This window comes from Pleurodeles waltl, chromosome 11 (genome assembly GCF_031143425.1).
Source record: "Pleurodeles waltl isolate 20211129_DDA chromosome 11, aPleWal1.hap1.20221129, whole genome shotgun sequence".
Lineage (NCBI taxonomy): Eukaryota > Metazoa > Chordata > Amphibia > Caudata > Salamandridae > Pleurodeles > Pleurodeles waltl.
The window spans coordinates 284,932,172-284,954,933 of record NC_090450.1 but is presented as its reverse complement, the minus strand read 5'-3'; the positions used below and the strand labels follow the sequence as shown (position 1 = coordinate 284,954,933).

At 41.9% G+C, this 22,762-nt stretch overlaps 1 protein-coding gene across 2 annotated transcripts in view; it reads right to left on the bottom strand.

Moving 5' to 3' along the window:
* The window catches only part of CLDN18 (claudin 18), a 74,239-nt gene that overhangs the window by 48,804 nt on the left and 2,673 nt on the right, over window positions 1-22,762 (bottom strand). The window contains exon 1 of one of the 2 annotated variants that reach the window (XM_069215436.1): window positions 9,567-9,788. The exons of the other annotated variant lie outside the window; for it this stretch is intronic. Coding sequence (XP_069071537.1) covers window positions 9,567-9,786 — 220 coding nt within the window. The 5' untranslated portion in view covers window positions 9,787-9,788. Of the gene's footprint in view, window positions 1-9,566; window positions 9,789-22,762 lie in introns of those variants that run through there. 2 annotated transcript variants of the gene reach the window in all.

The following is a 22,762-nucleotide window of genomic DNA, read 5'->3' as shown; positions in this document are numbered from 1 at the left end:
GGGCTTTCACTTGTGTCCCCTAAAGAAGTTTATATCGGCCAGCAATGGAAATGAGTGCGATCAATCCGAATCCCAGATCCAGCAGCTAATATTGAGCAAGATTTAGGCCAGCTCCAGTGAAATGATTTGAATTTATCCTGGTGCAATTTTCCAACAGCAGGGCACATTCAGCGGCACCTGCACATTTTATGCTTTACATTCAGAGCTGCAACCTGTAAGGGATGGGAGAGCAGGTGCAGCTCCTCCATTAGGGTGGAGGAGTGTTGCTCCTCTGCCAGCAGCGGCAGCTGCAAAACCTCCAGAAGAAATTGATAATAAACTTAGTTTATTATCGTTTTCTTCTAGAGGGGAGGGGGCTTGGGGGTGACGAGTGTGAGGGGGAGTGCTCAGCACTCCCCCTCAAAGTGCATGTGTGATTGGCCAGCCATCTCGGGTCGGCCAAACACACATGCGCCCAGCACTCTCTCAGCCCAGCAAAACAGTTGCCAGACTGGAGAGAGCCTGCATGGCTCCCAGCCAATCCTGATTCTGCTCTGAGCAGCGCACGTATTGGCTGCATGGCAGGCTGGGAGCCTGTGCCTGTAGCCGGCTGCAGCAGAGACGGGGGAGCGGCATGACCAGCGTTCAGGTAACCCCCTCTGCTGCCTCCCCCATGCGCCACCCTGTCCCATATAAGACCCGTGAGCCGTGACTGCGAGAGAGGTCTCTCAGTTTCAGTTCCAGCTGGACCCAACACAAATGCCTTACTAAAAGTGCTATTGGCACTTGTTTTGTTTGTCACATCCTTGCTGGGGTCAAACTGGAGACCAACACCTTGATTCCAATGCCTTTGAGGAAACAAAGATCCTCAATATTGTTACTTCACAAGTGTTTAAGAGAAGCATCTGTAAGAAGGTCAGATGTACCAGTCCATAGGAGTAATTGCACCATTTATTATACCACTAGTGAATCCTTATTATTGGTCAAATTAACCATTTTAGCAGCCTTAGAATAACAAAAAATTGAGGAAACATAGTAAGGGTGTATACATATGCATTGCAATTTGCATACAGTACATCACTGCCGGCTAATTAATCATTAAAAAATATTACAAGAAATATAGGGCCGTATTTATACTCTGGTTGCGCCGAATTTGCGTTGTTTTTTTCGACGCAAATTCGACGCTAAACTATACCAACTAACGCCATATTTATACTATGGCGTTAGACGCTTCGGGCGCCAAAGTGCCCGGAGTGTGCGTCATTTTTTAGCGTGAACCCCTTCCTTGCGTTAATGATATGCAAGGGAGGCGTTCCCGTCTTAAAAAATGACTCCCAGGCCTTTACGTGGTATTTATACTCCCGGGCAAAAATGACGCCCGGGAGTGGGCGTGGCCAAAAACGGCGCATTTGCGCCGCTTTTTAACGCCTGGGTCAGGCATGGCGTTAAGGGACAAGTGGGCTCAAAATGAGCCCAGAGTGCCCTCCCCTGCCCCCAGGGACCCCCCCTGCCACCCTTGGCCACCCCAGGAGGACACCCAAGGATGGAGGGACCCATCCCATGGACATTAAGGTAAGTTCAGGTAAGTTTTTATTTTTTATTTTTTGTGGCATAGGGGGGCCTGATTTGTGCCCCCCTACATGCCACTATGCCCAATGACCATGCCCAGGGGACAGAAGTCCCCTGGGCATGGCCATTGGGCAAGGGGGCATGACTCCTATCTTTACAATGATAGGAGTCATGTTGATGGGGGATGGGCGTCGAAAAAAAATGGCGCAAGTCGGGTTACGACGATTTTTTCGACGTAACCTGACTTGCCCCATTTTAAGACGCCCATACGCCATTTTCCCCCTACGCCGGCGCTGTCTGGTGTACGTGGCTTTTTTCCACGCAAACCAGGCAGCGCCGGTCTGCTTGCGCCGGCTAACGCCATTCCATAAATACGGCGCCCGCATGGCGCTTCAGAATGGCGTTAGACGGCGCAAAATTTTTTGACGCTAAACTGCGTTAGCGCAGTTTAGCGTCAAAAAGTATAAATATGGGCCATAACTTGTGAAGTGGAGGTAACATAAGGATCTGTGCAGCAAAAGCACTGCTCCAATGAGTTCTCTATGTAAAATACAAATTTGTGACCTGCATATTACAAATTGCGAGTTGTATCAGCAGTCGCGGCTCGCGCTAAACTGAAGTGGCGGGGCGGCACATGCGAGGGGGGTGGTAGGAAAAATTAAGACAGCATGAGAGCAGCATTAGGATTGGCCGGAGCTCCCCTGCTTGGTGCTTCAAGGCAGAGTGGGAACCTCTGCCTGCTGTCTCCAACCCGGCACCACAGTGCTGGGTTGGAGAGTGCCCAGTGCGCATGTGTGTTTGGCTGGCCTGAGATGGCTGGCCAAGCATACATGAGCACTGAGGGGAGTGTTGTGCACTTCCCCTGTCAATGTCATGCCCCATGACCCCAACCATTTTACAATAAAGCAATAATAAATATAGATTGTTTTCATTTTATTGTAAAAGGTTTGCAGCTGCTGGCTCGGAGTGACGCTCCTCTGCCATAGCGGAGTAGCTGCCGCTGGAAACAAAAGCTATCCAAGATCAATTCACTCTCTATTTTTAGGTTTGGCATTAGCCAAACCTTTTGATTTTACTAAAGTTATATGTATATTAATCTTACTCATAGGGAATTTCAGCCAACCCTCTTCATCCATTGGCCATCTATTGTGTAATTCACATGTTAATTCCTCCCAACTAAAGCATACTTTATAAGGCAGTGAATCAACCCTCTATAATCATCGGATAAATTCACTGAGAGTGACAATATTCTGTTCTTTTATTAGGAGCATGTTCAAGCACAAATTAGTTCCCTTCAGTGCCAGTGACCTCTATGGCAATGTAGAGACCAAAAAAGTATTTTTGCTTTTAGACAGTGTTTTTTCTTTTAGATTCAGGAGCGCCCGAGGCTTCTCCAGCAATAAAGTTTTGCAAAACTATTGCCAGAAAAAAAGTGTTGACAAAGCCAAGAGGTTGGCGACCAACACCAGATCTATTGACTTTGCCAATGCTTGTATTAAAAAGATTTGTTTTTGCACTTAAGTTAGGCCTAAATCTCTATTGTTTGCCAAATGATTTATACATAATAAACATTTGTTACAGAAGCTTTAACATCGGTTTTACAATCCATTTTCTCATTTTTGCTGTGGTGCTGGCACAGGAAGGTTCTGAAGACTCCACTGTGAGGCACTAAAAAGTGCCACGAGATGCCACAGAGGTTGCTTAAGCAAATACTCTAAATCAGGGTTTTCCAACTCCTTGTGTTCAATGAAAATCATCCATAGCTACTAATATGATTAGAGTTTTAATACTGACCATGTCAAGTTTACATTTGTGGCTCTCATAATCAAGATTACCAGCAGTGTGAGTGAATCAGGTGTGATTCCCAGCATTAATGTAAAAAATGCTTTGTCAATATGGAATGCCTCTATATGGATAAAACATAACAGTCATAGCAGCAATGCCCTTGGCAGCAAGTTACTTTTAGTAATGTCTTCCTAAACGTCAGCATGTGAGTTATAAATATACACACATATTCATCTTGAATACACACTTTTTGATTTTGGTATACATATATTAATTTTACCAACAGAAATGTCTAATTTAGTAAGCAAAGGCAGCACACGAGAGCTACTCAAGGGTAGCTGAAGAGCTACCAGTAGCGGAAGAGATACTTGTTTGAGAAGCCTGCTCTAGGTACATAGTTTTTTGAAATTGCAATAACTTGACGAAAACATTTGGGTTTGGACCTCAAGTGTCTGGGAGAGGTGAAAGGTTGTGTTATAAACTAATAAACATATTCCAAGAGTATCATTGGAAGATGTTGGAGTCATTTTGAAAAATGTAATAACATGCCTGCACATAATTAAATTGAATAGCCTAAACGGAGGTCAGGATTATCTGTCAATGGGATTCTGACTTGAAAACGTTGTTTTGAACTGCAAAATATACTGCACATGACTCTTATCTAGACCTCGGCAAATTGTATGTTACTCTAGTGTAATTACATGTAATTTTGCTAATTTATCCTAATGCGTGTTACATGAAATTTACGAAATAATGCTATTGTGCCACCTAACAGTGAAACAGTACATACAACTAGAAAGAGAGTGGCTGTTGTTTGCGGCACCTAGGGGTTTAGTACTTTTTTTCCAGCACTTTTTTTCCTATCCTCTCCTTCAAAATAGATGCATGATGCATTATGCGCGACATTGTATCTGTAAATGTGTGTCTTGCATTTCAGGTGATGTCACCTCATTTCATGTAATTTTTGCTGAATTTCACATAATTCTGCAAAAGCAAGTTCAAAGAATAAAGTACATCACTGTCCTATCTTGGGAGGAAATGGACACTAACGCAACGAAAAAATCAAACCATTTATAAGAACGCAACTGGCAAGAATTAAATTGTCTGAATACAAGAAAACAAAAGGCAGTGAGTCAAGCTTAGGAAGCCTGCACACTCTTATCAGTTAGCAACCACCGAGTTCTTGAGTCTGAAAGAGGCCAATCCCACACTATTTCTTTCAGCTTAGACTACCATCGATTCACTTAATCATGGCCAGGAGGGGCCCATTGACTATTCACTGGGAAATAATGCGGAGGTGATAAGGCTTATCAGAGTTGAACCCTGCCCATTCAGTGTTGTCCCCTACAGTTTAGGAAAGCAAACAGCAGTTCCAGGACCCGCCTGCCCATTATCTGCTCTTAGCAAAGGTGGAAGGCGCAAGTGAAGGGTTGTTTTCAAACGTGCTGGAGAAACTGATGCAAGGGTTTACTGAATGTGGGATATCAGGTAATTTGCATCATTTGGATGCCAGTAAGGAATCCTTTTGAGAAAGAAGGCTCTGTATATGTGGACTGGGGTTTTCATACTAGGGTCTTACAACCAAGAGGGATTCTGGATATTTGCAGCTTGGGTTCCTCAAAACTGTGCCTCAAATTTGTCTTAAAGAAAATATTAGACTTTTCAGAGGTTTTGTACTAAAGTCAGTCAGAAATAAACTAATCTCGACTTGTTCATAAAGCAAGGAATCTATCCCTAATCCTACATGAAAGGAAAGGTAAGGCCTCCAATTGTTGGTCACAAGCCAATCTCTTTGTATACTTTAGTGCATGGATGTGAACTTATGGGTACTTAGGGCCTTATTTATACTTTTTGGTGCAAAACTGCACTAAAGCAGTTTTGCACCAAAAAGTTTTGCACCGGCTTGCACCATTTTTTAGCACCAGCTGGGCACCATATTTATGGAATGGTGCAAGCCAGTGCAAAGGGTAGGCTAGTGTAAAAAAAAATGACGTTAGGTAGGTTTAGAGTCAAAATAAATGACTCTAACCAGATTAGCGTTATTTTTTGACGCTATGGGGCATATTTATACTCTGTTTGCACTGAATTAGCATAATTTCTTTTTTTACTCTAATTCAGTGCAAAACTAACTCCATATTTATACTTTGGTGCTAGACCCGTCAAGTGCCAAATTTATGGAGTTAAAGTCATTTTTTGGAAGTGGAAACCTACCTTGCCTTAATGAGATGCAAGGAAGGCGTTCCCGTGCAAAAAAGACTCTATGGCCTTAACGCCATATTTATACTCCCATGCAAAAATGGTGCAAGGGAGGGAGGATGGGTCAAAAAATGGGGCAAAGCTTGCTTTGCCCCATTTTTTAAAGCCTGGGTCAGGGCAGGCGTTACGGGACCTGTGGGCCTATTTCCATGCTGGAAGACCATGGAATAAGCCCACAGGTGCCCTCCCCAGGCGCACCCCCACCCACACCAGAGGGACTGCTGAGGAGGGGGGACCCCATCCCAGGTAAGTACAGGTAAGATTGCATTTTATCTTTGAAAGTGCCATAGGGGGACCTGAAATGGGCCCCCATACATGGCACAGGGTGCAATGGCAATGCCCAGGGGACCCTTGCCCTCTGTGCTTGCCATTGGGGTGGTGGGCATGACTCCTGCTTTTTCTAAGGTAGGAGTCATGTGGCATGGTAGGTTTAGCACCATAAAATTACGCTAATCTGGTTACAGTCATTTTTTTTACTCTAACCTGCCTAAAGTCATTTTTTGGTGCTAAACCCTCTTCTTCTATACCACCAGCCCCACCCGACTTTATTGGCCCATATTTATACTGACGCAAATGCGGCGCTAAAAAAGTATAAATATGGGCCATTATTTTTTAAACTAGCCTACCCTTTCCACCGGCTTGCACCATTCCATAAATATGGTGCCCGGCTGGTGCACAGAAATGGTGCAAGCCCGTGCTAAACTTTTTGGTGCAAAACTGAATTAGTGCAGTTTTGCAGCAAAAAGTATAATTAAGGGGCAATATTTTGTAAGTTTGAGCCACTTTTGCATCAAAAAATGACGTTAATGTGGTGCAAAAAAAGTATAAATCAGGGTTTTGGCGCTAGATGAGTCTAGCACCAAAGTATAAATATGGAGTTAGTTTTGCACTGAATTAGAGTTAAAAAAAAAATGATGCTAATTCAGTGCAAACAGAGTATAAATATGCTGCAGAGTATAAATATGCCCCTAAATATGGTGTTAAGGCCATAGAGTCATTTTTTGCATGGGAACACCTACTTTGCATCTCATTAAGGCAAGGTAGGTCTCCACTTCCAAAAAATGACCTTAACTCCATGAATTTGGCACTATACGGGTCTAGCACCAAAGTATAAATATGGAGTTAGTTTTGCACCAAATTAGAGTAAAAAAAAATTGACGCTAATTCGGTGCGAACAGAGTATAAATATGCCCCTTAATCTACGGGTTTGGTCCTAAAAATGTCTCATAAAATCATTCTTTAAGACTCTTTTCCTAAGGAGAATCCGTTGTGACTTTTCATACTTAGAAATTCCAATTAAATCCATCAATTGAAAGTATATAATGAAACATTAAAATAGCTTAAATTGATAGCACAGATATCTCTGGCTTATACCTCACCCTATTTGTCAAGGTGCTGGGCTGGTTACTGGCCAGAAGAATAACCTACTTCAAGTTTATCTGATCCACAGAGCAGAACACTGGGAAAGAAACACCTTGGCCTGTCTAGGAAACACATCAAGTAAGAGAGCAAATACAATTTATTAGAAGGAAAATGTGCTTTTGTATAGTGCTTACTGTTGCAGTTTTGACAGTTTGTAGTGCAAAAGATGACGTTACCTTACGCCCTCTAAAGGCAAACCAATATGATTTTCTGTCTACAAATACATTTCAACTCCTTGGATAAAGAGGCATAGCTTTAGCTCAGGCTCCTAAAAAGTTTCAAATCTACAAGGAAATGGTTTTAAATCATTGATTTAATCACTTGTGCTATTGAGCCTTGGCCATTCATACTCTTTACTCATAGGATTATTTAAACTATAACTATCTCACAGGAATAAAAGTGTATCCACAAGAGAACCTACATTACCCACAGGTCAATCCATTCTAGAATCCAAAAACTATCTTGCCCGGAAACTGGCCATCACTGGTGGCCAACATCATCTTGCAAGCAGATGCATCTGCCTTCATGCAAGCTAAATCAATCTTTCCCTGGGAGTACTTACCCCAAAGGTCAGGATCTCCATCCTACCTCCTATCAGTAGAACCACTTCTTATGATAACTTAAACAATGAATTAAAATATCTGTTATTCCACTGCCACTTGCAGGGCCGGCCTTAGCGCTGGTGGCGTCCTGTGCGACAATGCTGGTTGACGCCCTCCAATGACCACCACTGCCACAGATTTCGTCGCTAACACCCTTTAACAGTGCCGCTCAAAACTCTGATCTCTCTCCAGGCAGAACATTCAGCATCAGAGCTATCTTGATATTTTTATTGTTGCCTGAAAATTACTGGAGGCAAGGAACGCTGCAGCAAGCGCTTTTAAATCATACTATACTAGCTAACACGGCTCCCCCACCCGAAGTCAGCTCCTGGTGGGTGGCAGAGGTCGCACCGCCCTAGAGGCAGCCCTGGCCACTTGCCACTCTTGGGGAATCACACATGCCAAGTTCAGTCCACTCTGGAAAGTCTGAAATCCTGTAAATTAAGGGTGAGGTCCTCATATGTATACACACTTTTGAATATTCTCTGACATCATGCTGCCCTTTGACGCTGTAAGTCAATATTATGTGCAGTGTTTAACTTAATGTCTGCATAACATGCAATACCAAAGATGGAAACCTTGACTGTATTTTGTAACATTCTCATTACTACATGTGTACCTATTTGTACTTATTTGTTTAAATGCACATCGCTCACAATCTGCAATCTATTTACCACTGTGTCTGAGCCGTGCTCTATATAATTAATAAATCAACATGGCTTCTGTAATGCCTTGGTAATCTTACAAATGAAAACTACAAGAGGATACAAAAAAAGCTATGTGGGTAAGGGCGTTACAGATAAGCAATATTTTTTGATACAGCTAACATCTTTTACTCATAACAGGATACTTTAGAGAGAGAAACAGAGAGAGAGATATATTGGGCAGGTGTCAGGGTGGAGGAGGGGGAGAGTGGAAACAAGATGGAGGAAAATGATTAGGTGACACTAGGAAAGAGAGTCATTAAAGATTAATTGTTAGTAAAACTAAAGAGGACAGCTACATGGATATGTGTAAAAACGTGTTGAAAAAGGAGTGACGAAGAGGAAGTCAAACGAAGAGGAGAAGAAAGACACGAATGAAAAAGACAAGGAGTAAAGAGGGATGAAGGTGAGAGGAAAAACAGACGGAGATTGTAAGTGAGTTACGGATTTGGAAAACGAATGCAGATTTTTCAGAATGTAAAGGTGAGTGAGGAAATGCAAAGAATAGTAAAAACATGGAGAATGAGCATACGTTATAAAGGAGAAAATGGATGTGAGGGGAATTAAAATCAGAGAGGGACATTGGACTGGAGGGAGTGGGAGGCTGTGATTTAAGGTGACATAGAAAAGGAGGGAAACGGTTATACAGTAGATGTGTAGAATCAGAAGGACATGGGGAAAGAGCGACCAGGGCTAGTCCCTTTGTCCTTTGGATGCACTGCAAAATTGCTAATGTTGGTAGGCTCGTGAAGATGTACTTTAGCTTTACAGAGGTCACCATGAACAATAATCTCAGTAATTCTGCCGTAAAGGCTGACACACTGCTGATTTCACAGTTAAAATGATACGCCAGAATAACCAGAGCATCCTATGCATGGACTTGTTTCAGCATCTCCTAATCCAGTCCCCCAAGACTGCAACATGAGTTTAACCTCAGGAGGCATACAGTGGTTTTACCAAATTTGCGATAGCGATGTCCTAAAATATAAAAATATTAAACCTATTATTTTTCCACCCTTCATTTTCTCTTCCAAAAGTTTGTGCCCTTTTTTAACAGTAGCTTGCTTCCAAAATCAAATACTCTATATGTTTATTTTTTAAATTCCCCATACTAACCTTTTTTGTCACATTTATTTTTATTTATCAGTGGTCAATGATGTCCTGTCTCTGTAGATACTCGTAAACCTAATTCAAATTGAATGCTGCTGGCTCCTTAGAATACTGAATTTTATTGATGCCAAGCTCCTACCTGGCAGTCCCAGGATGGTGAAGTATGGCCGGCACTCGGTGAATCCTGAACTCTGCCTCACGCAGCTCCTCCACAGACCCTGATACTGGAAGGTGGCTGTCACTGGATTATCATAGAGGTCTTGGGTGCTCCACATGTCAATTCCTGTGGCGGCGATAATACCAGCAAACCCAATGGTAGACACCACGAAGCCCAGGGTCTGGCACATGGTTACCGACATGCCTGTCCTTCACGAGCAGCAAGCACAAGTCAGAAACTATGAGTCTGGAGAATGCAAATGGCCACCTTGGCTTTGCCTCAGGAAGGGCAACTGTGCTTATCACCAGTTCTCCTTCTGTTTATTCACTCTGTTTTCATAAGATAATACAGTTTCGGCCCCAGCTGGAATTTTTTTCCGGTTGCTTAGTTTCGCCTGATCACTTTTGTCCCCTGTTAGCCTATCACAAGCCTGACCCTCCTCTTAGTCTCATGATGGCGTATTACATTGTTATCAACCGAGAGCTGTTGACATCAGTGGATTTTTTTGGTTTCACCCTTTATTTGCCCACCTCTTTTCTCACTATGATTTGATAGCACATGACCCAACAGGCAAAAAGCAGCATCTAATAAACACAGACATCTCATGGAAGTCGGAGTATCGTTATATGACCATTGCAAGGATTATAGCTCCAGAGAAGTACCTCAAAGTCCAATAGCAATGGTGGGTGGCCAGAGTTCAGGAATGGTCTTCTAGCGCTTTTGGATTACTAGGATCCAACTTGTGTCTGAAAACAGCTCAAATTAGTGATACAAAAATTGTCTTCCGCATCTGCTCCCTCGTCTGTTTGATTTCTGGATGGTTGGTTATGTCTCTTCCTAAATCGATGTAGGTTTTTTGTGTTAATATTTTGGATCAGCATCCCAAGAATCTCACACTGAAACCACAAATGAAGTGAAAGTCAATGTTTAAATTACTGAACTATCTCAGTTGTTCGGATTCTACCACATCCACGGTCGACAAGGTGGGATGGCTGCGTTTACACATCATGGTGATATTTAATATCGATTTAATTGTAAATACAGTCTCTGTACGGCACACATCTTGTCATATTGTTCCTCATTGTCACCTACAATATAATGGGAAACAGTCTTTAGTTCCCAGCCTATGCTGACTAAGCCCTCTTATCGGATGCTATATTCTGAATCATGGAACCAAACGAAGTTAAATTCTTCTTCCTTAACTTAATGTCCCAGCTACACCTCATGTTGATAAAAGTACTTTATCACAGTGAAGGTTAGAGTCATCCATTTCCTGTGGTAAACCTTAAAATGCCCTCATGCTGATATGACTCAGGACACAGCAGTTCTCTCTCTCTACGACTTGAAAACAAAGCAAGAGGAAATTCAATGTAGTTGTGTGTCGTTTAAAAAAAAAAAAAACATTAAAGCCACCATGTGATAAATAAGTACGGATACAAAAAGGCCAAGGGGAAATACATTATAAAGTGCGTTGTGTAGCAGAAAATATGCAAACAGATCGTTTAAAAAAATCACTTAGTAATAATAATAATAATCCGATATACCTTGTGGTGGCAACCAGGAGTGACTCGAATTGATACCTGAATGAATTACAAGAATCACAATAACCAATACACCCAGCAGTGATGCCCTCCTCTTGCCAATGAAGTGATCACATCCTTATTTGTGCCTCGCTCACAACCCCATAAAAGCTTATACAACCAGCCATTATTACGGTCCCAAATATGCAAGAGTTTAGTCCAGCATTTATCTGCTTGAAAAATCCACATCTCTAGTCCACATAAGGTGACAAACTCCGACCATCAAAGCAAAGGATTGGGCGCATGCTTATGCAGCCAATACCTTACTAAACAAAGTCATGCCAAATCAATCACCATAAAAATAAATGGGGCCTTTTAGGTGCCCTGTTGGGTCAGAGGGGTTTCTGAGAGTCGAGTTGCACCTTTCAACAATCAGATGCAAAAATGTCCTCTCCCTTAAGTGGAGATTAACCAAAGGAACCTGTTATAAAAAGTTTCAGTGGCATTGGGCCTTACCTGCCACCATGCAGTGATACCTGGATATAGAACATGGAAAGCATGTGGGGAAGCACAAGACTATACCACCACTGCCTGTCACGATTAGTATATGTAATGGCACAGTGGCCAAAAGCACCACCAGAGAGAAACCTATGTGCTCTATTGTCTCAAGACTCATTCAAGGACCACAAACTATCACTGCTGGACTTGGCCCTTTTTGCAGGTTTATTCCCAATCATTTTGCCTCCTTCATCCTATTTTGTCTGACCTGTTTTTGTTGGCTTTAGGACTCTGGGCACTTTACCACTGCTGAACGTGCTAAAGTGCAAGTTTTCTCTTTCTACATTGTATGGGTGATGGGTTTCTCAATGACAGGCTTATTTGATTTACTAGTAAGTCCCTAGTAAAGTGCACGAGAGGTGCCCAGGGCCCGAAAATCAAATGCTACTAGTGAGCCTGGGGCACTGATTGTGCCACCCACATGAGTATCCCCGTAAACATGTCTCAGACCTGCCATTGCAGTGTCTGTGTGAGCAGTTTGGAACTGCCAATTTGACCTGGCAAGTGCACCCACTTGCCAAGACCAAACATTCTCTTTTACTACATGTAAGCCACCCCTAAGGTAGACCTACGTCAGCCCCATGGGTTCAATCATTTACCAAAGGTACTGTGCCTGGGGCCCATGAGTCTCCATGACCGGCCTGCATTCCATTGCGAGTAGTTCCAGACTGTTGAGAACAACTCTGTCAATGACATCATGATTTCCCCGATTTTTCTAATTTGGTCTTGTTTTATTCAGATAAATATTGGCTATTTTGCTAAACTGGTGTGGAATGCTTTTGTGGTGTGATCACTGTGTTACTGTGTGTGTGTGCACACATACTTTACACATTGCCTTTGAGATAAGCCTGACTGCTTGAGCCAAGCTACCAAAGGGGTGAGCAGGGGTTATTTTAGCTGTGTGGCTCCCTTACTCTGACTAGAGTGAGCGTCCCTACTTGGACAGAGTGCAAACCACTGCTAACTAGAGACCCCATTTCTAACCACCACACATACAAAGCCTTAAGTAATACATCGACCCACATTACCAAATTACTTTGGGAAGAAGTAGTCTCAGTGTTTATGAGCCAGCTAAAATGGTGTGGCCAAATCTTTTGAGTTCCTTGTCCATTCAGCCAAATCCCTCTCTCCACAGGAAGATGCTAATCCTTGAGATGAGGTTGGCAGAGGAAAACTACACCTATCTGGCAAGGCCATTCCTTTTCCTAAGTTCTACCACTCCCTCCAGAGGTTGTTCAGCAGTACACCAATCACACGAGCCAGAGAGGCAACTCTCATCTTTACATTAACTTGCTGGATATGTCATGTTTAGAAGCAGCAATAGGAGATGGTAGCTGAGGTTGGAGAGTCAGGCCAACCCTTTATGGAACTCAGATGCATGGGCACACAGTGGATGCAGGCATCCATGCATCCACCTCACAGTCATGGTCAATCACAATGCCCTTAAACAATAGTTTTCTAATGCAAACCACCGTACTGTAGTGAGGTGAGTATTGCACTGAGGCAAAATGACCAGATGAGGATTCACAAACAGGTCCAAACTCCACAGATTAGATCACAGGAGGAGTCTCCCTATTTATAAAAGGAGGACGCCACAGGCAAGACCTATCGCAGCTCGACCCACTGGTGGATAAGCACCTGAATCCATTAGGGGATGAAAATAAATCCGAATTGGAGGGAAGATTACTGGTTACCAGTCTTCCAGGTGTCACAGTTGATTAATTGTGAACAATGGGCCCTTATAGAGTCACAGAAGTGTGAGATCATTAGTCTTATAGTGGAGCACAAGACTCAAAAAGAGATGACCAAATGTAAAGATGGGCACATCTCTGGAAAGCACATTTAGGAGATTAGGGGTTCAGAGATGAAAACCCCTGAAACCATTCTTAAAATCAGTGGCTGTGCTGACAAGGCTTACTAAGTCCAATTTGAGAGAGATACATGTCACACCTAGATCGGTTGGTCTGGATCGACAGAAAAGCTTCAGCAAGCCTTGAAACTGACTGGTCCTTTTGTTGGTTCCTCACCTTCACCTTCTGTTGCTCGTGTCTCTTACTAATGACAAACCACACAAACAGACCAATACCAGCCAAAACTCTATCATTGGGCCGACGACTGCTCCGCAATCAAAGAGCCCAGAGAAGACACCAATTATAGCAGATAAGAGCATTGTAAAAAAGGCAAATGTTGCAACCCCCAAAGGGGTATCGGGAACCTGAAAATATCTATATCATCTGATATAGAATATTCTACTTTTAAATGACACTAATAATTTATTAAGCACTATTATGCACAAATTAGTAAAATTGAGTCACCTGGCTTCTGGTGGAATGCTTGGCATTACTAAAAGAAAGGTTTGATGCAGTATCATGTGGACGTAGGCCTTGAAACTTGTGTATAAAGTATGCATAATCAACCCTGTAACAGACGGTATCCTACACTTCCAGATTTCTTTAGAGGTCAGATATTTGAACCACGTAATCAAAGAGGAAAAAACCTCTTTTGATAGGGAACATCTTGGGACGATTAACAACCTGAAACAGGTAATGACCAACCGATTCCAGAGACCAAAACTGTGGGCTTGATCAACATTCCTTTTTTTCTGTTTCTTGAGTGTTGATAAATTATTTCCCTTTCTCACGTTCCTTCTCTCCTCCTTATTTTTGTTTTTTTTATCATGCATTACTTGTTCTTTCTTCTCACACTGAAAATGATTATGTTTTTCCACTCAAGCAGTAATGCTTCGTCTTTTCATACCCATTTCTTGTCTACATTCAGACACATTAACTGGATTCAAAATAAACTCGAAATGTGTGTTCTCGGTGGGATTAAAACTGACAGGATTGCTGTCTGCTTCCGTGGGTGCATACACATGAAATGCTTCCTTAAAGTATCGACCACACGAGGAGGCTTTAGAAATCCAATGTTCAATCCTTTTGATAGAATAACTCGTAGACATGTATGGGTAAAAATGGTGATGGTGCAAAAAACCATGGCATGACACACCCCTCTACAAATGTGCCATTGTCTGTCCGGAATCTGTGAGTTGATGATATTAAATCACACTTCATATCCTAGCTAATCTGAAATTGAAAACGATTTCTCCTTGTTGTGCGTATTCCGTAAAATGCATCAATGATTACTTTTCTATGACATATCACCAAATTACTTGGATAAATCAGCACCTAAACAACAGCAAAAACCGTGGTATTCCAGCAATGCATGCAACAGTTAGCTGATTGGCTACCTAGAAAACCTGAGATTTTTCTCATTGATTGGTCAATTCAGAATTCTGGCCTATCATCTTCTGTTTCACTTTTATGGCAGAAGGGGGTTGTTCAGACTTGGTAAGAGTTGTGACAGTGGGTAATCTGTATGACATGCAAACAATAAGAAAAAATAAGCATTTGCAATGCAATGGGTCTCACGTTTGCTTGAGTTAGAGCTTTTAGCGTTGTAATTTCCTAACTGGACTTTCCTGGCCACATAAATTGAAAAGTAAAAGTAAAACAGTTGACGTAAGCAAACCGATTCAAAGCGCCATGGCTGCCATGAGCATGAGCGCAAAGGAGAGACAAAAAAGGAAAAATACGTTTTCTTGCAGTCAAATGAATTGGAAAACGTGCAATTTTCCATGTAACAGGGTTGATGGCCTAGGTCCTAAAAAACTGCCCAAAGGAAGGACAAACATAAGGCCTTTACCAGTGATAACAAGAGATTTTTGAAAGGCAAGCCAATGAATGAGTGATAGTGATGGGCATACAGTGGACATGGTTAAAAGCCCACAAATAGATCACAATACGTCAGAGTGCTTGTGTGCTTAACCTAAACACAGGGTTTCAGCAAATAGCCAGCTGAGCCCGTCGAAAAGCACAGCTGGATGTGACACCATGTGTTCTTGCTGGAGAAGGATAAATGTTACATCAGGAGAACTGTGGACTGCTAAGGGGGTGTAAAAGCATTACACCATAAATCAACAGAAGGACTTTCAAAAGCAAGCAGAATTCCACTGCCTCATCATTTCATGGATTGAATAGTGCGACCAAAAGACAAACGCACTTCTGGTCCCATAGAATACGGAGTCTGTGGGTCAGATGAGATTGCCCCAAACATTGTTTGCTCTCTTTTACCTTTTCCCAGTAAGGGGCTGACTTAAGAGGCTCTAGCGTCTCCTTGCGCCACATTAGCATAATTAATTTTTAATGCTAATGTGGCCCAATGAGGCCAAAATCGCTGCACCAAATTTACAAAGTGGCACAATGCATGCATTGCGCTACTTTGTAAATCTTTATGTCCCATTATGCCTGTGCCAGGCATAATGTATGCAAAGGGGGCATTCCCCTTTTAGGGGGCCGAAAAAAATGGCAAAAAGAAATCTAAGAGATTTCTTTGTGTAATTTATTTTTGCCACTTTTAACGCCTGCTCGAAGCAGGCGTTAAAAGGAGGCACACCACTGTTTACAATGGGCCTCAATGGGCTTTACAGGATTATCGTTAACATTTTTGATCCTAATCCTGCAAAGCTCCGAACTAGCGTCATAAATTTTGCCTGTAGTTCCCCTAACTACCACCATGGTGACCGTATCTTAGATACGGCGAACACATGGTTGTATTAGGGTGACACTAAGGTGCTCAAGAAATGTGGTGCTGCACTGGGTGCAGCACCACTTTTCTTAACTCAGGCTCTGAAGTATTGGATGCTTATGTGAGGCAAGAGGTGCTTGCCTGAGAAAACAAAAATGGAATCATTTTGCCCGACTTCCATCCTAACCTTTCTGATGGGGCGGCAAACCTTGTAGTTGCTCACCTTGGCAGATATTGAATATATTCTGCTGAGCGTTGTGGTATTTATTTAACAAAGTTACGAGCCGGAGAGAAATGAGCCCTTTCAAACGGGTTGGTGTGCATTAGGGTGGACTTATCTCACTTGAAAAGGAAAGTCTAGGTGGATTTTGCTTTGAGAATTTTCACCTGAGGCAATATGTGCAACGTGCAATTTCTGTTCAGTGAGGCAGATGAGAGCCGCTAATGGAGCAGGCAAAGGTCCCAGTTTGTTTTCAGTTAGTTCATAAAGGACAGGGCCGTACCATGAACAACCTGTGCCCGTGCAAACATCGGTGTCTGCACCTCCGTTTGTACAAGCGCAGCTTTGTTTCTCCCATTTCTATGGCTACACATCCGTTTGCGCACCTAAATGTTTTTGTGATCAACCTAGATGCGCATAATATATCTTACAACAACTAGGGGTCATGTTATGAATATGAGCCTAGCTGAGGATATGGTGATTCCTGACCAAAACCGTTTTTAAAATCAAAGTTAAGCTTCAAACCAACATTCTTCCTTAACTCGCAGCATTTCGAGTTAATATGATGTAGCCAATGTATTTGTTCCAAATGAAACAAACTGCTGCTATATAGATCAGGCATCTCCAACCAGTAGCTCATGAGCTACTAGAAGCTCTACATCATCCTGTGAGTAGCTCTCCTGTGTGCAGCTCGGACTACAATAGAAGGTTTTGTTGGATGAATTGTTATATGTATACCAAATAAAAAAAAAATATCTTCTGAAAGAAAATGTGTGTATTTTCGCTACTTATACAGTGTTGTTTGGAGAAAAATGGTTGAATATTCAAAATGTTTTTAAAACTATTATTCGAGTTGGAGAGATTTATTACTCACATTATTACCTTGATGGCAGGGGCATTGCAGCTACTTCTGTTATGTACTGCCCATTTAGAGAGATTCTAAACTAAAAATGCCATTGCTTTACTGTTGGCAATCCTACCTAATGCATCGATGTGCTCACCGCTGGCAATCTTGAATGGCGTGGTCACTACTACATCACTAACATTAGTAGCTGGGGACAATTGTACTTTATTATAAGTAGCTCTTGTTACATAAAGGTTTGGAGGACCTTGGTCTAGATTGCCTAGAATAGAGTATTTCTTTGAACACACTACAGCAGATGATTCTTTAGTCTGGTGTGAACCAAGACATGTTGATTTGACTTAAATAGTACATATGATTTTTACATGCAGGTTTTCAGCTTGCCTTTCCAGCCATTCGTCTCTCATTGCGCCGTTTATATTTATCTTCCACCCACTATACTATACAGCACGGGGAAGCCCAGTTGAGCCTTTGACTAAATTCATTGCGAATGACAACATTTTGCCCTTTCACAAGGAGCACACAAAGTAGGCCCTTCCATGATAGGGGCCACATGGCACAAATGTTATTGTGATCAACAACATTTTTGCTTTTACACACTATTATTTTTAGTTTGCTGAGGTCCTGGTAGCTTCCTAAATATTAAAGTTTTGGAAAACCCATGGCAAAACATTCATTGACTATAGAGGTGAACGAGTGAATGAAACTTTACACAAGGCTGGATCCTGAAGCCTAACTCTGGCTCAGCTCAAGGTCCTGTTGGAACCTAGATCTCATAACGAGCCAAGCTTTCACGTAGCTTCTGCCTACTTCCCTCCCTATACCTAGGAATGTGTTACAATCAGAGCTGCAGACTGTGGAACTGGGTAACTAGGTTTGAGTCTCGACGTTGGCTCAACGTAATGTTATTCTAGGCAAATCACTTAATCTCTTGTATGTTACCTTGTGTTAGGTAACTGGTGCTCACATAAAATGATTCAATACCTTCTGATCAAGTTTGCCCTAGATTTTGAAATTTTAATTAGGAGGTAAAAACAAAGCCTTAACATAAGGAAAGACAAATATATACCAATTTACAGGCTGATTTGTACAAAGTGAAACCAGAAAACCTGGATAGATCACAGCTTCCCCAGGCTTAAATTGTGTGATCTTAGGGAAATTTTTCATTTCACTGAAACTATTTTTCCTTCATTATTGTTTATAAAAACACTTTCAAATATGTGAGTTCAGACTACCAGGTGAACAAAACTATCACTGTTTATAAATACTTCTTAGTGCAGTGATATAATATGCCTTATTTATATGAACGCTTCCATATGTTATAGAAAAACACTTTTTTAAAATTTTCTAGCGACCCAATCATATTCTATATGAAGTTTGTTTTATGTTTTTCACAGCAAATATTTTCGCAGCTTAACTCATGCACGGGCTCTAAGAGCAGAGCCAGGCCCTTGGTTCGGTTCTGGTTCGGCTCTCCTTGTTAATTTGTTGGTTTGCCCAACTCTAACTGACAAAGTCAAAAGGCTGACAGCTAATGCCAGACCAATTGGCTCTGTCACTACTTGTCATAAACGTAGGAAACAGCCAACAAAATGTCGTTAGGAAGAGGCTCTTCATCCACTCAACATACGTGCTGGATAATTCAGACAGTCATAGACCTAGCTGTGCCAAAATAAGCTTCTCTGGACCAGAAATTTTGCTGAACGCATCTAACTTTCCCTCAGATTAGTGGCAAAACATGACTGAATCATTGAACAGTAATGCAACCTTTGTTCCTTGTTTATGTATTGCATAACTACTGCTACGAGTATCAAGCTATTGGATGTGAAACGATACTGAATATCCGTGGGGCAATATGACCTCTCAGGATCATTGAAAATGAAAATATCCCTCCAATGTTGTTATCCCCAAATGAGAAGCCAATATCTTACTCTGCAGAAACCAGATACATAATTTTTAAGAGTCAAAACAGCCACCCAGAACTGTCAGCCGTTGACGTTTAATAATAAGTCCATCGAATGGTGATTTAATATATGCCAGGGGTAGAGGAAGTGGCATCAGGCACTGGTTGTCCACTGATGACATCACATAGTGGAACTTGTGCCAACATTAGCCTCTTTAACAGCATCCGGTTTTCCTGCTCAGAGCCCATTACAAGTGGCCTTGTACAGAAGGCACGGTAATTTTGGGTGTGGTATTACTGTCACAATGCAGTATGTATGCATTAGTTCCTGACAATTACGTGAATTTACATTTGAAACGAGGAATAACATAAGGCAATTTCAAAACTGATTCCCCGTGTCATTCCTTATTTTCTCCAAGAGTCTCACCAGAACCTTTTTTGTTGTTTTAGCTGGCGAAATCCCTGAGAGAAATACTCCTGTCCTATATTGTTCCCAAGGGACTTGGGGGCATATTTATATACATTTGCACTGAATTTGTGTCATTTTCTTTGACGCAAATTCAGTGCAAAACGAACTCCATATTTATATTTTGACGTTAGACGCATCTAACGTCAAAATATTGGAGTCTGCACCATTTTTTAGATGTGTGAACCTATCTTGCGTCAATGAGATGTAAGGTGGGCGTTCTCATCTACAAAATGGTACTAACCCCATAGCCCCATATTTATCCCCCATACTAAAATGATGCATGGGTGGGAGGAGGTGCTAAATGATGGTGCAAAGTTTGCTTTACACCATTATTTAATGCCTGTGTCAGACCAGACATTAGGGGACCTGTGGACCCATTTCCATGGTTGAACACTACGGAATGGGTCCACAGGTGCCCTCTTCAAGCCCCAGGAACACCCCCACCCACACCAGAGGGACACCAAAGGATGGGGTACCCCATCCCAGGTAAGTATAGGTATTTTTTTTAAATTAAAGTGCCAATGGTGGCCCAACTTGGGGCCCCCTGCATGTCACAGGGTGCAATGGCCATGCCCAGGGGACACTGGTCTCCTGTGCTGGCCATTGGGGCAGTGGGCATAACTCCTGTCTGTTCCAAGACAGGAGTCATGTGGTATGGATGGTTTTGCGTCAGAAAATGACGCTATGCTGGTTAGAGCCATTTTTCTTGCCTCTACCCAGACTAACGTCATTTTTTGGTGCAAAACCCCCTTCTCTCATACCCTTTGCGCCGGCTTGCGGCATTCCATAGATTTGGTTCCCGGCTGGCGCTCTGGAATGACGCAAGCCTGCGCTATATTTTTAGATGCAAAACTGTGTTTGCCCAGTTTTGCATCAAAAAGTATAAATATGGGCCTTGCTGTCTCCTTTCCGCTGGCAGCCCACATTACTAGGTGAATCATAATTACTAGCCAACTCGGATAAAGAAGTATATCGGATAGAGTAAGTGCAAACTACAGAAATCAAATAGGATAAACAGCTCTGTCTCCTTTCTGTTCCTGTCTCTCCCTTAATCACAACTAAAACCAGGGGAATCAAAGGAAGTTCTAGTGGTGCAAAGCCGCAGGTAGCACCTCCTACCTCTGGAGACTCCTAATTGAGATCAATGACTCATTGGCTTTTTGTCAGCTGGGCGATTGGGTTAAAAAGTTGATTTTTCTTCAATAGTTACAAAATGTATGCATTTTTTAAAGAAAGAAATCCATCGACACAAAGATATTTAAAACATTTCTGTAAATAGTAAAAGGTTGCCCAGAATTGCAAAATGTTTAAATGCATTTGTACTTAGAAGAGATAACTTTTGACCAAATTTCTAGCTCCTGTGCAAAGGTTGCTGTAATTCTGCAGAATGTGAACAGTCTCGTGATTTCGTGTCGGATTAATTCACAAAGAGTGTTCTCTTCTTCCAGCAGCAATGTTCCTGGTGCAATGGGCAGCTCCCCACATTTTCCCCTGGGCTTGAGCAGAAGCACGTAGTGGTTACCTTTAAGCAGACAACCGTGTTACCACACTTATCCCACTCAAAATCTGCTTCGCTCGACATTTTTCATGTTTGTTTTGTTTTGAGGGATAGAATTCTATGAAATTCTTTCTGGCCTATTCATTTCATAATCATGCTTGAGAAAGAAACCTTAAAAAAATCTTTCAAAGAATCGAGATTTGCAGTGAATCTTTAGAAAATTCACAACAAAGAAGCTAACACCCTCCCCCCAGTGCCTATTTTGAATGGTAATTACAGGTGGGGCACATGAGCATTTATTTCTGGGGACCAGGACTTATTTCTCATACTCAAACCTTGCTCCAGATCAAAAGAGAGAAAGACACTAATGGGGGAAAGAAAGGAGTAGGAAAACGACAGGAAAATAGTGACAACAGGTTAAAGTAGGGATGATAAAGAACCTGCAAGAGTGAAATAAAGCAGCAGATAGGGTATGCTGGTGAAAAGAAGAGGCATGAGTGGAATCAAGACACCTTTGGCATTCAGTAGCCCTGACTTGTGGCCGCACCAGTGACAGGATTCTACGAAAAGCTTTGGGCCCCTGCAATTATTCTTTTACAAATTACGCACTGCCGCCAATCTCTGAACACCCTGAGTTCATGCTTTCATCTTCTAATTTCTCAGTTGCACCTATAGCTGAGAAATGCATCTACAGCCAGTGAGTCACACAATTAGGAAACTTGCCTGTCACATAAATGACCTTTTCTAGCTCCACTTCCAAGGCCTCCATTCTCTACCTAATGTGAATCTATTTTCTGATTTTAACTGATAAAAACCGAGAGAGAAAACAATTAATTGTATGTATTTTTAAAAACTGAAAATAAGGCTTATTTGAGTGATTATTAATTATGACATGCGGGGTAGTTAAAAAACAAGAGGAGGATGTTTCCTACTGAAGCTTTTTTAACTGCTGCAGATGTATATATATTTGTACCACAATGCTTAGGTATGGCCTCTTCTGGCATTAAAACGAATTAGGCTTCCATAAACTAGCACACATTCATCGGCATAAATAATGGAGAAAGCATATATTGCCGTTCAATTTTTTTTTACAAAACACAAAATTATCAATACCTGCAGATATAACGAGCATAACATAAACAAATACGGATGCAGATGGATATGTAAAGATCATAAAACTGCGAGCTCTAAATGTAAACCTTTTTTCCTGTGGAGGGAAAGATTTACATTTTCAGTCAACATTTGCTTGTCAATTGAAAACTATATGACAGAAAAATCTATGGGCCTGATTAGGAGTTAGGGCGTTATTTATCACCCTCGACAAATAATGATATCAAGAGGTGCTTTATTTATCGGGTGCTTTAAATATCACCTATTACCAGTTCATGGGAAATATTGTGCTTAACGCACCAAAAACTGCATAATACGTTAAATACTGTGGGCCTTATTTATACTTTTTGGTGCAAACTGCACTAACGCAGTTTTGCACCGGCTTGCACCATTTTTCAGCACCAGCTGGGCACCATATTTATGGAATGGTGCAAGCCAGTGCAAAGGGTAGGCT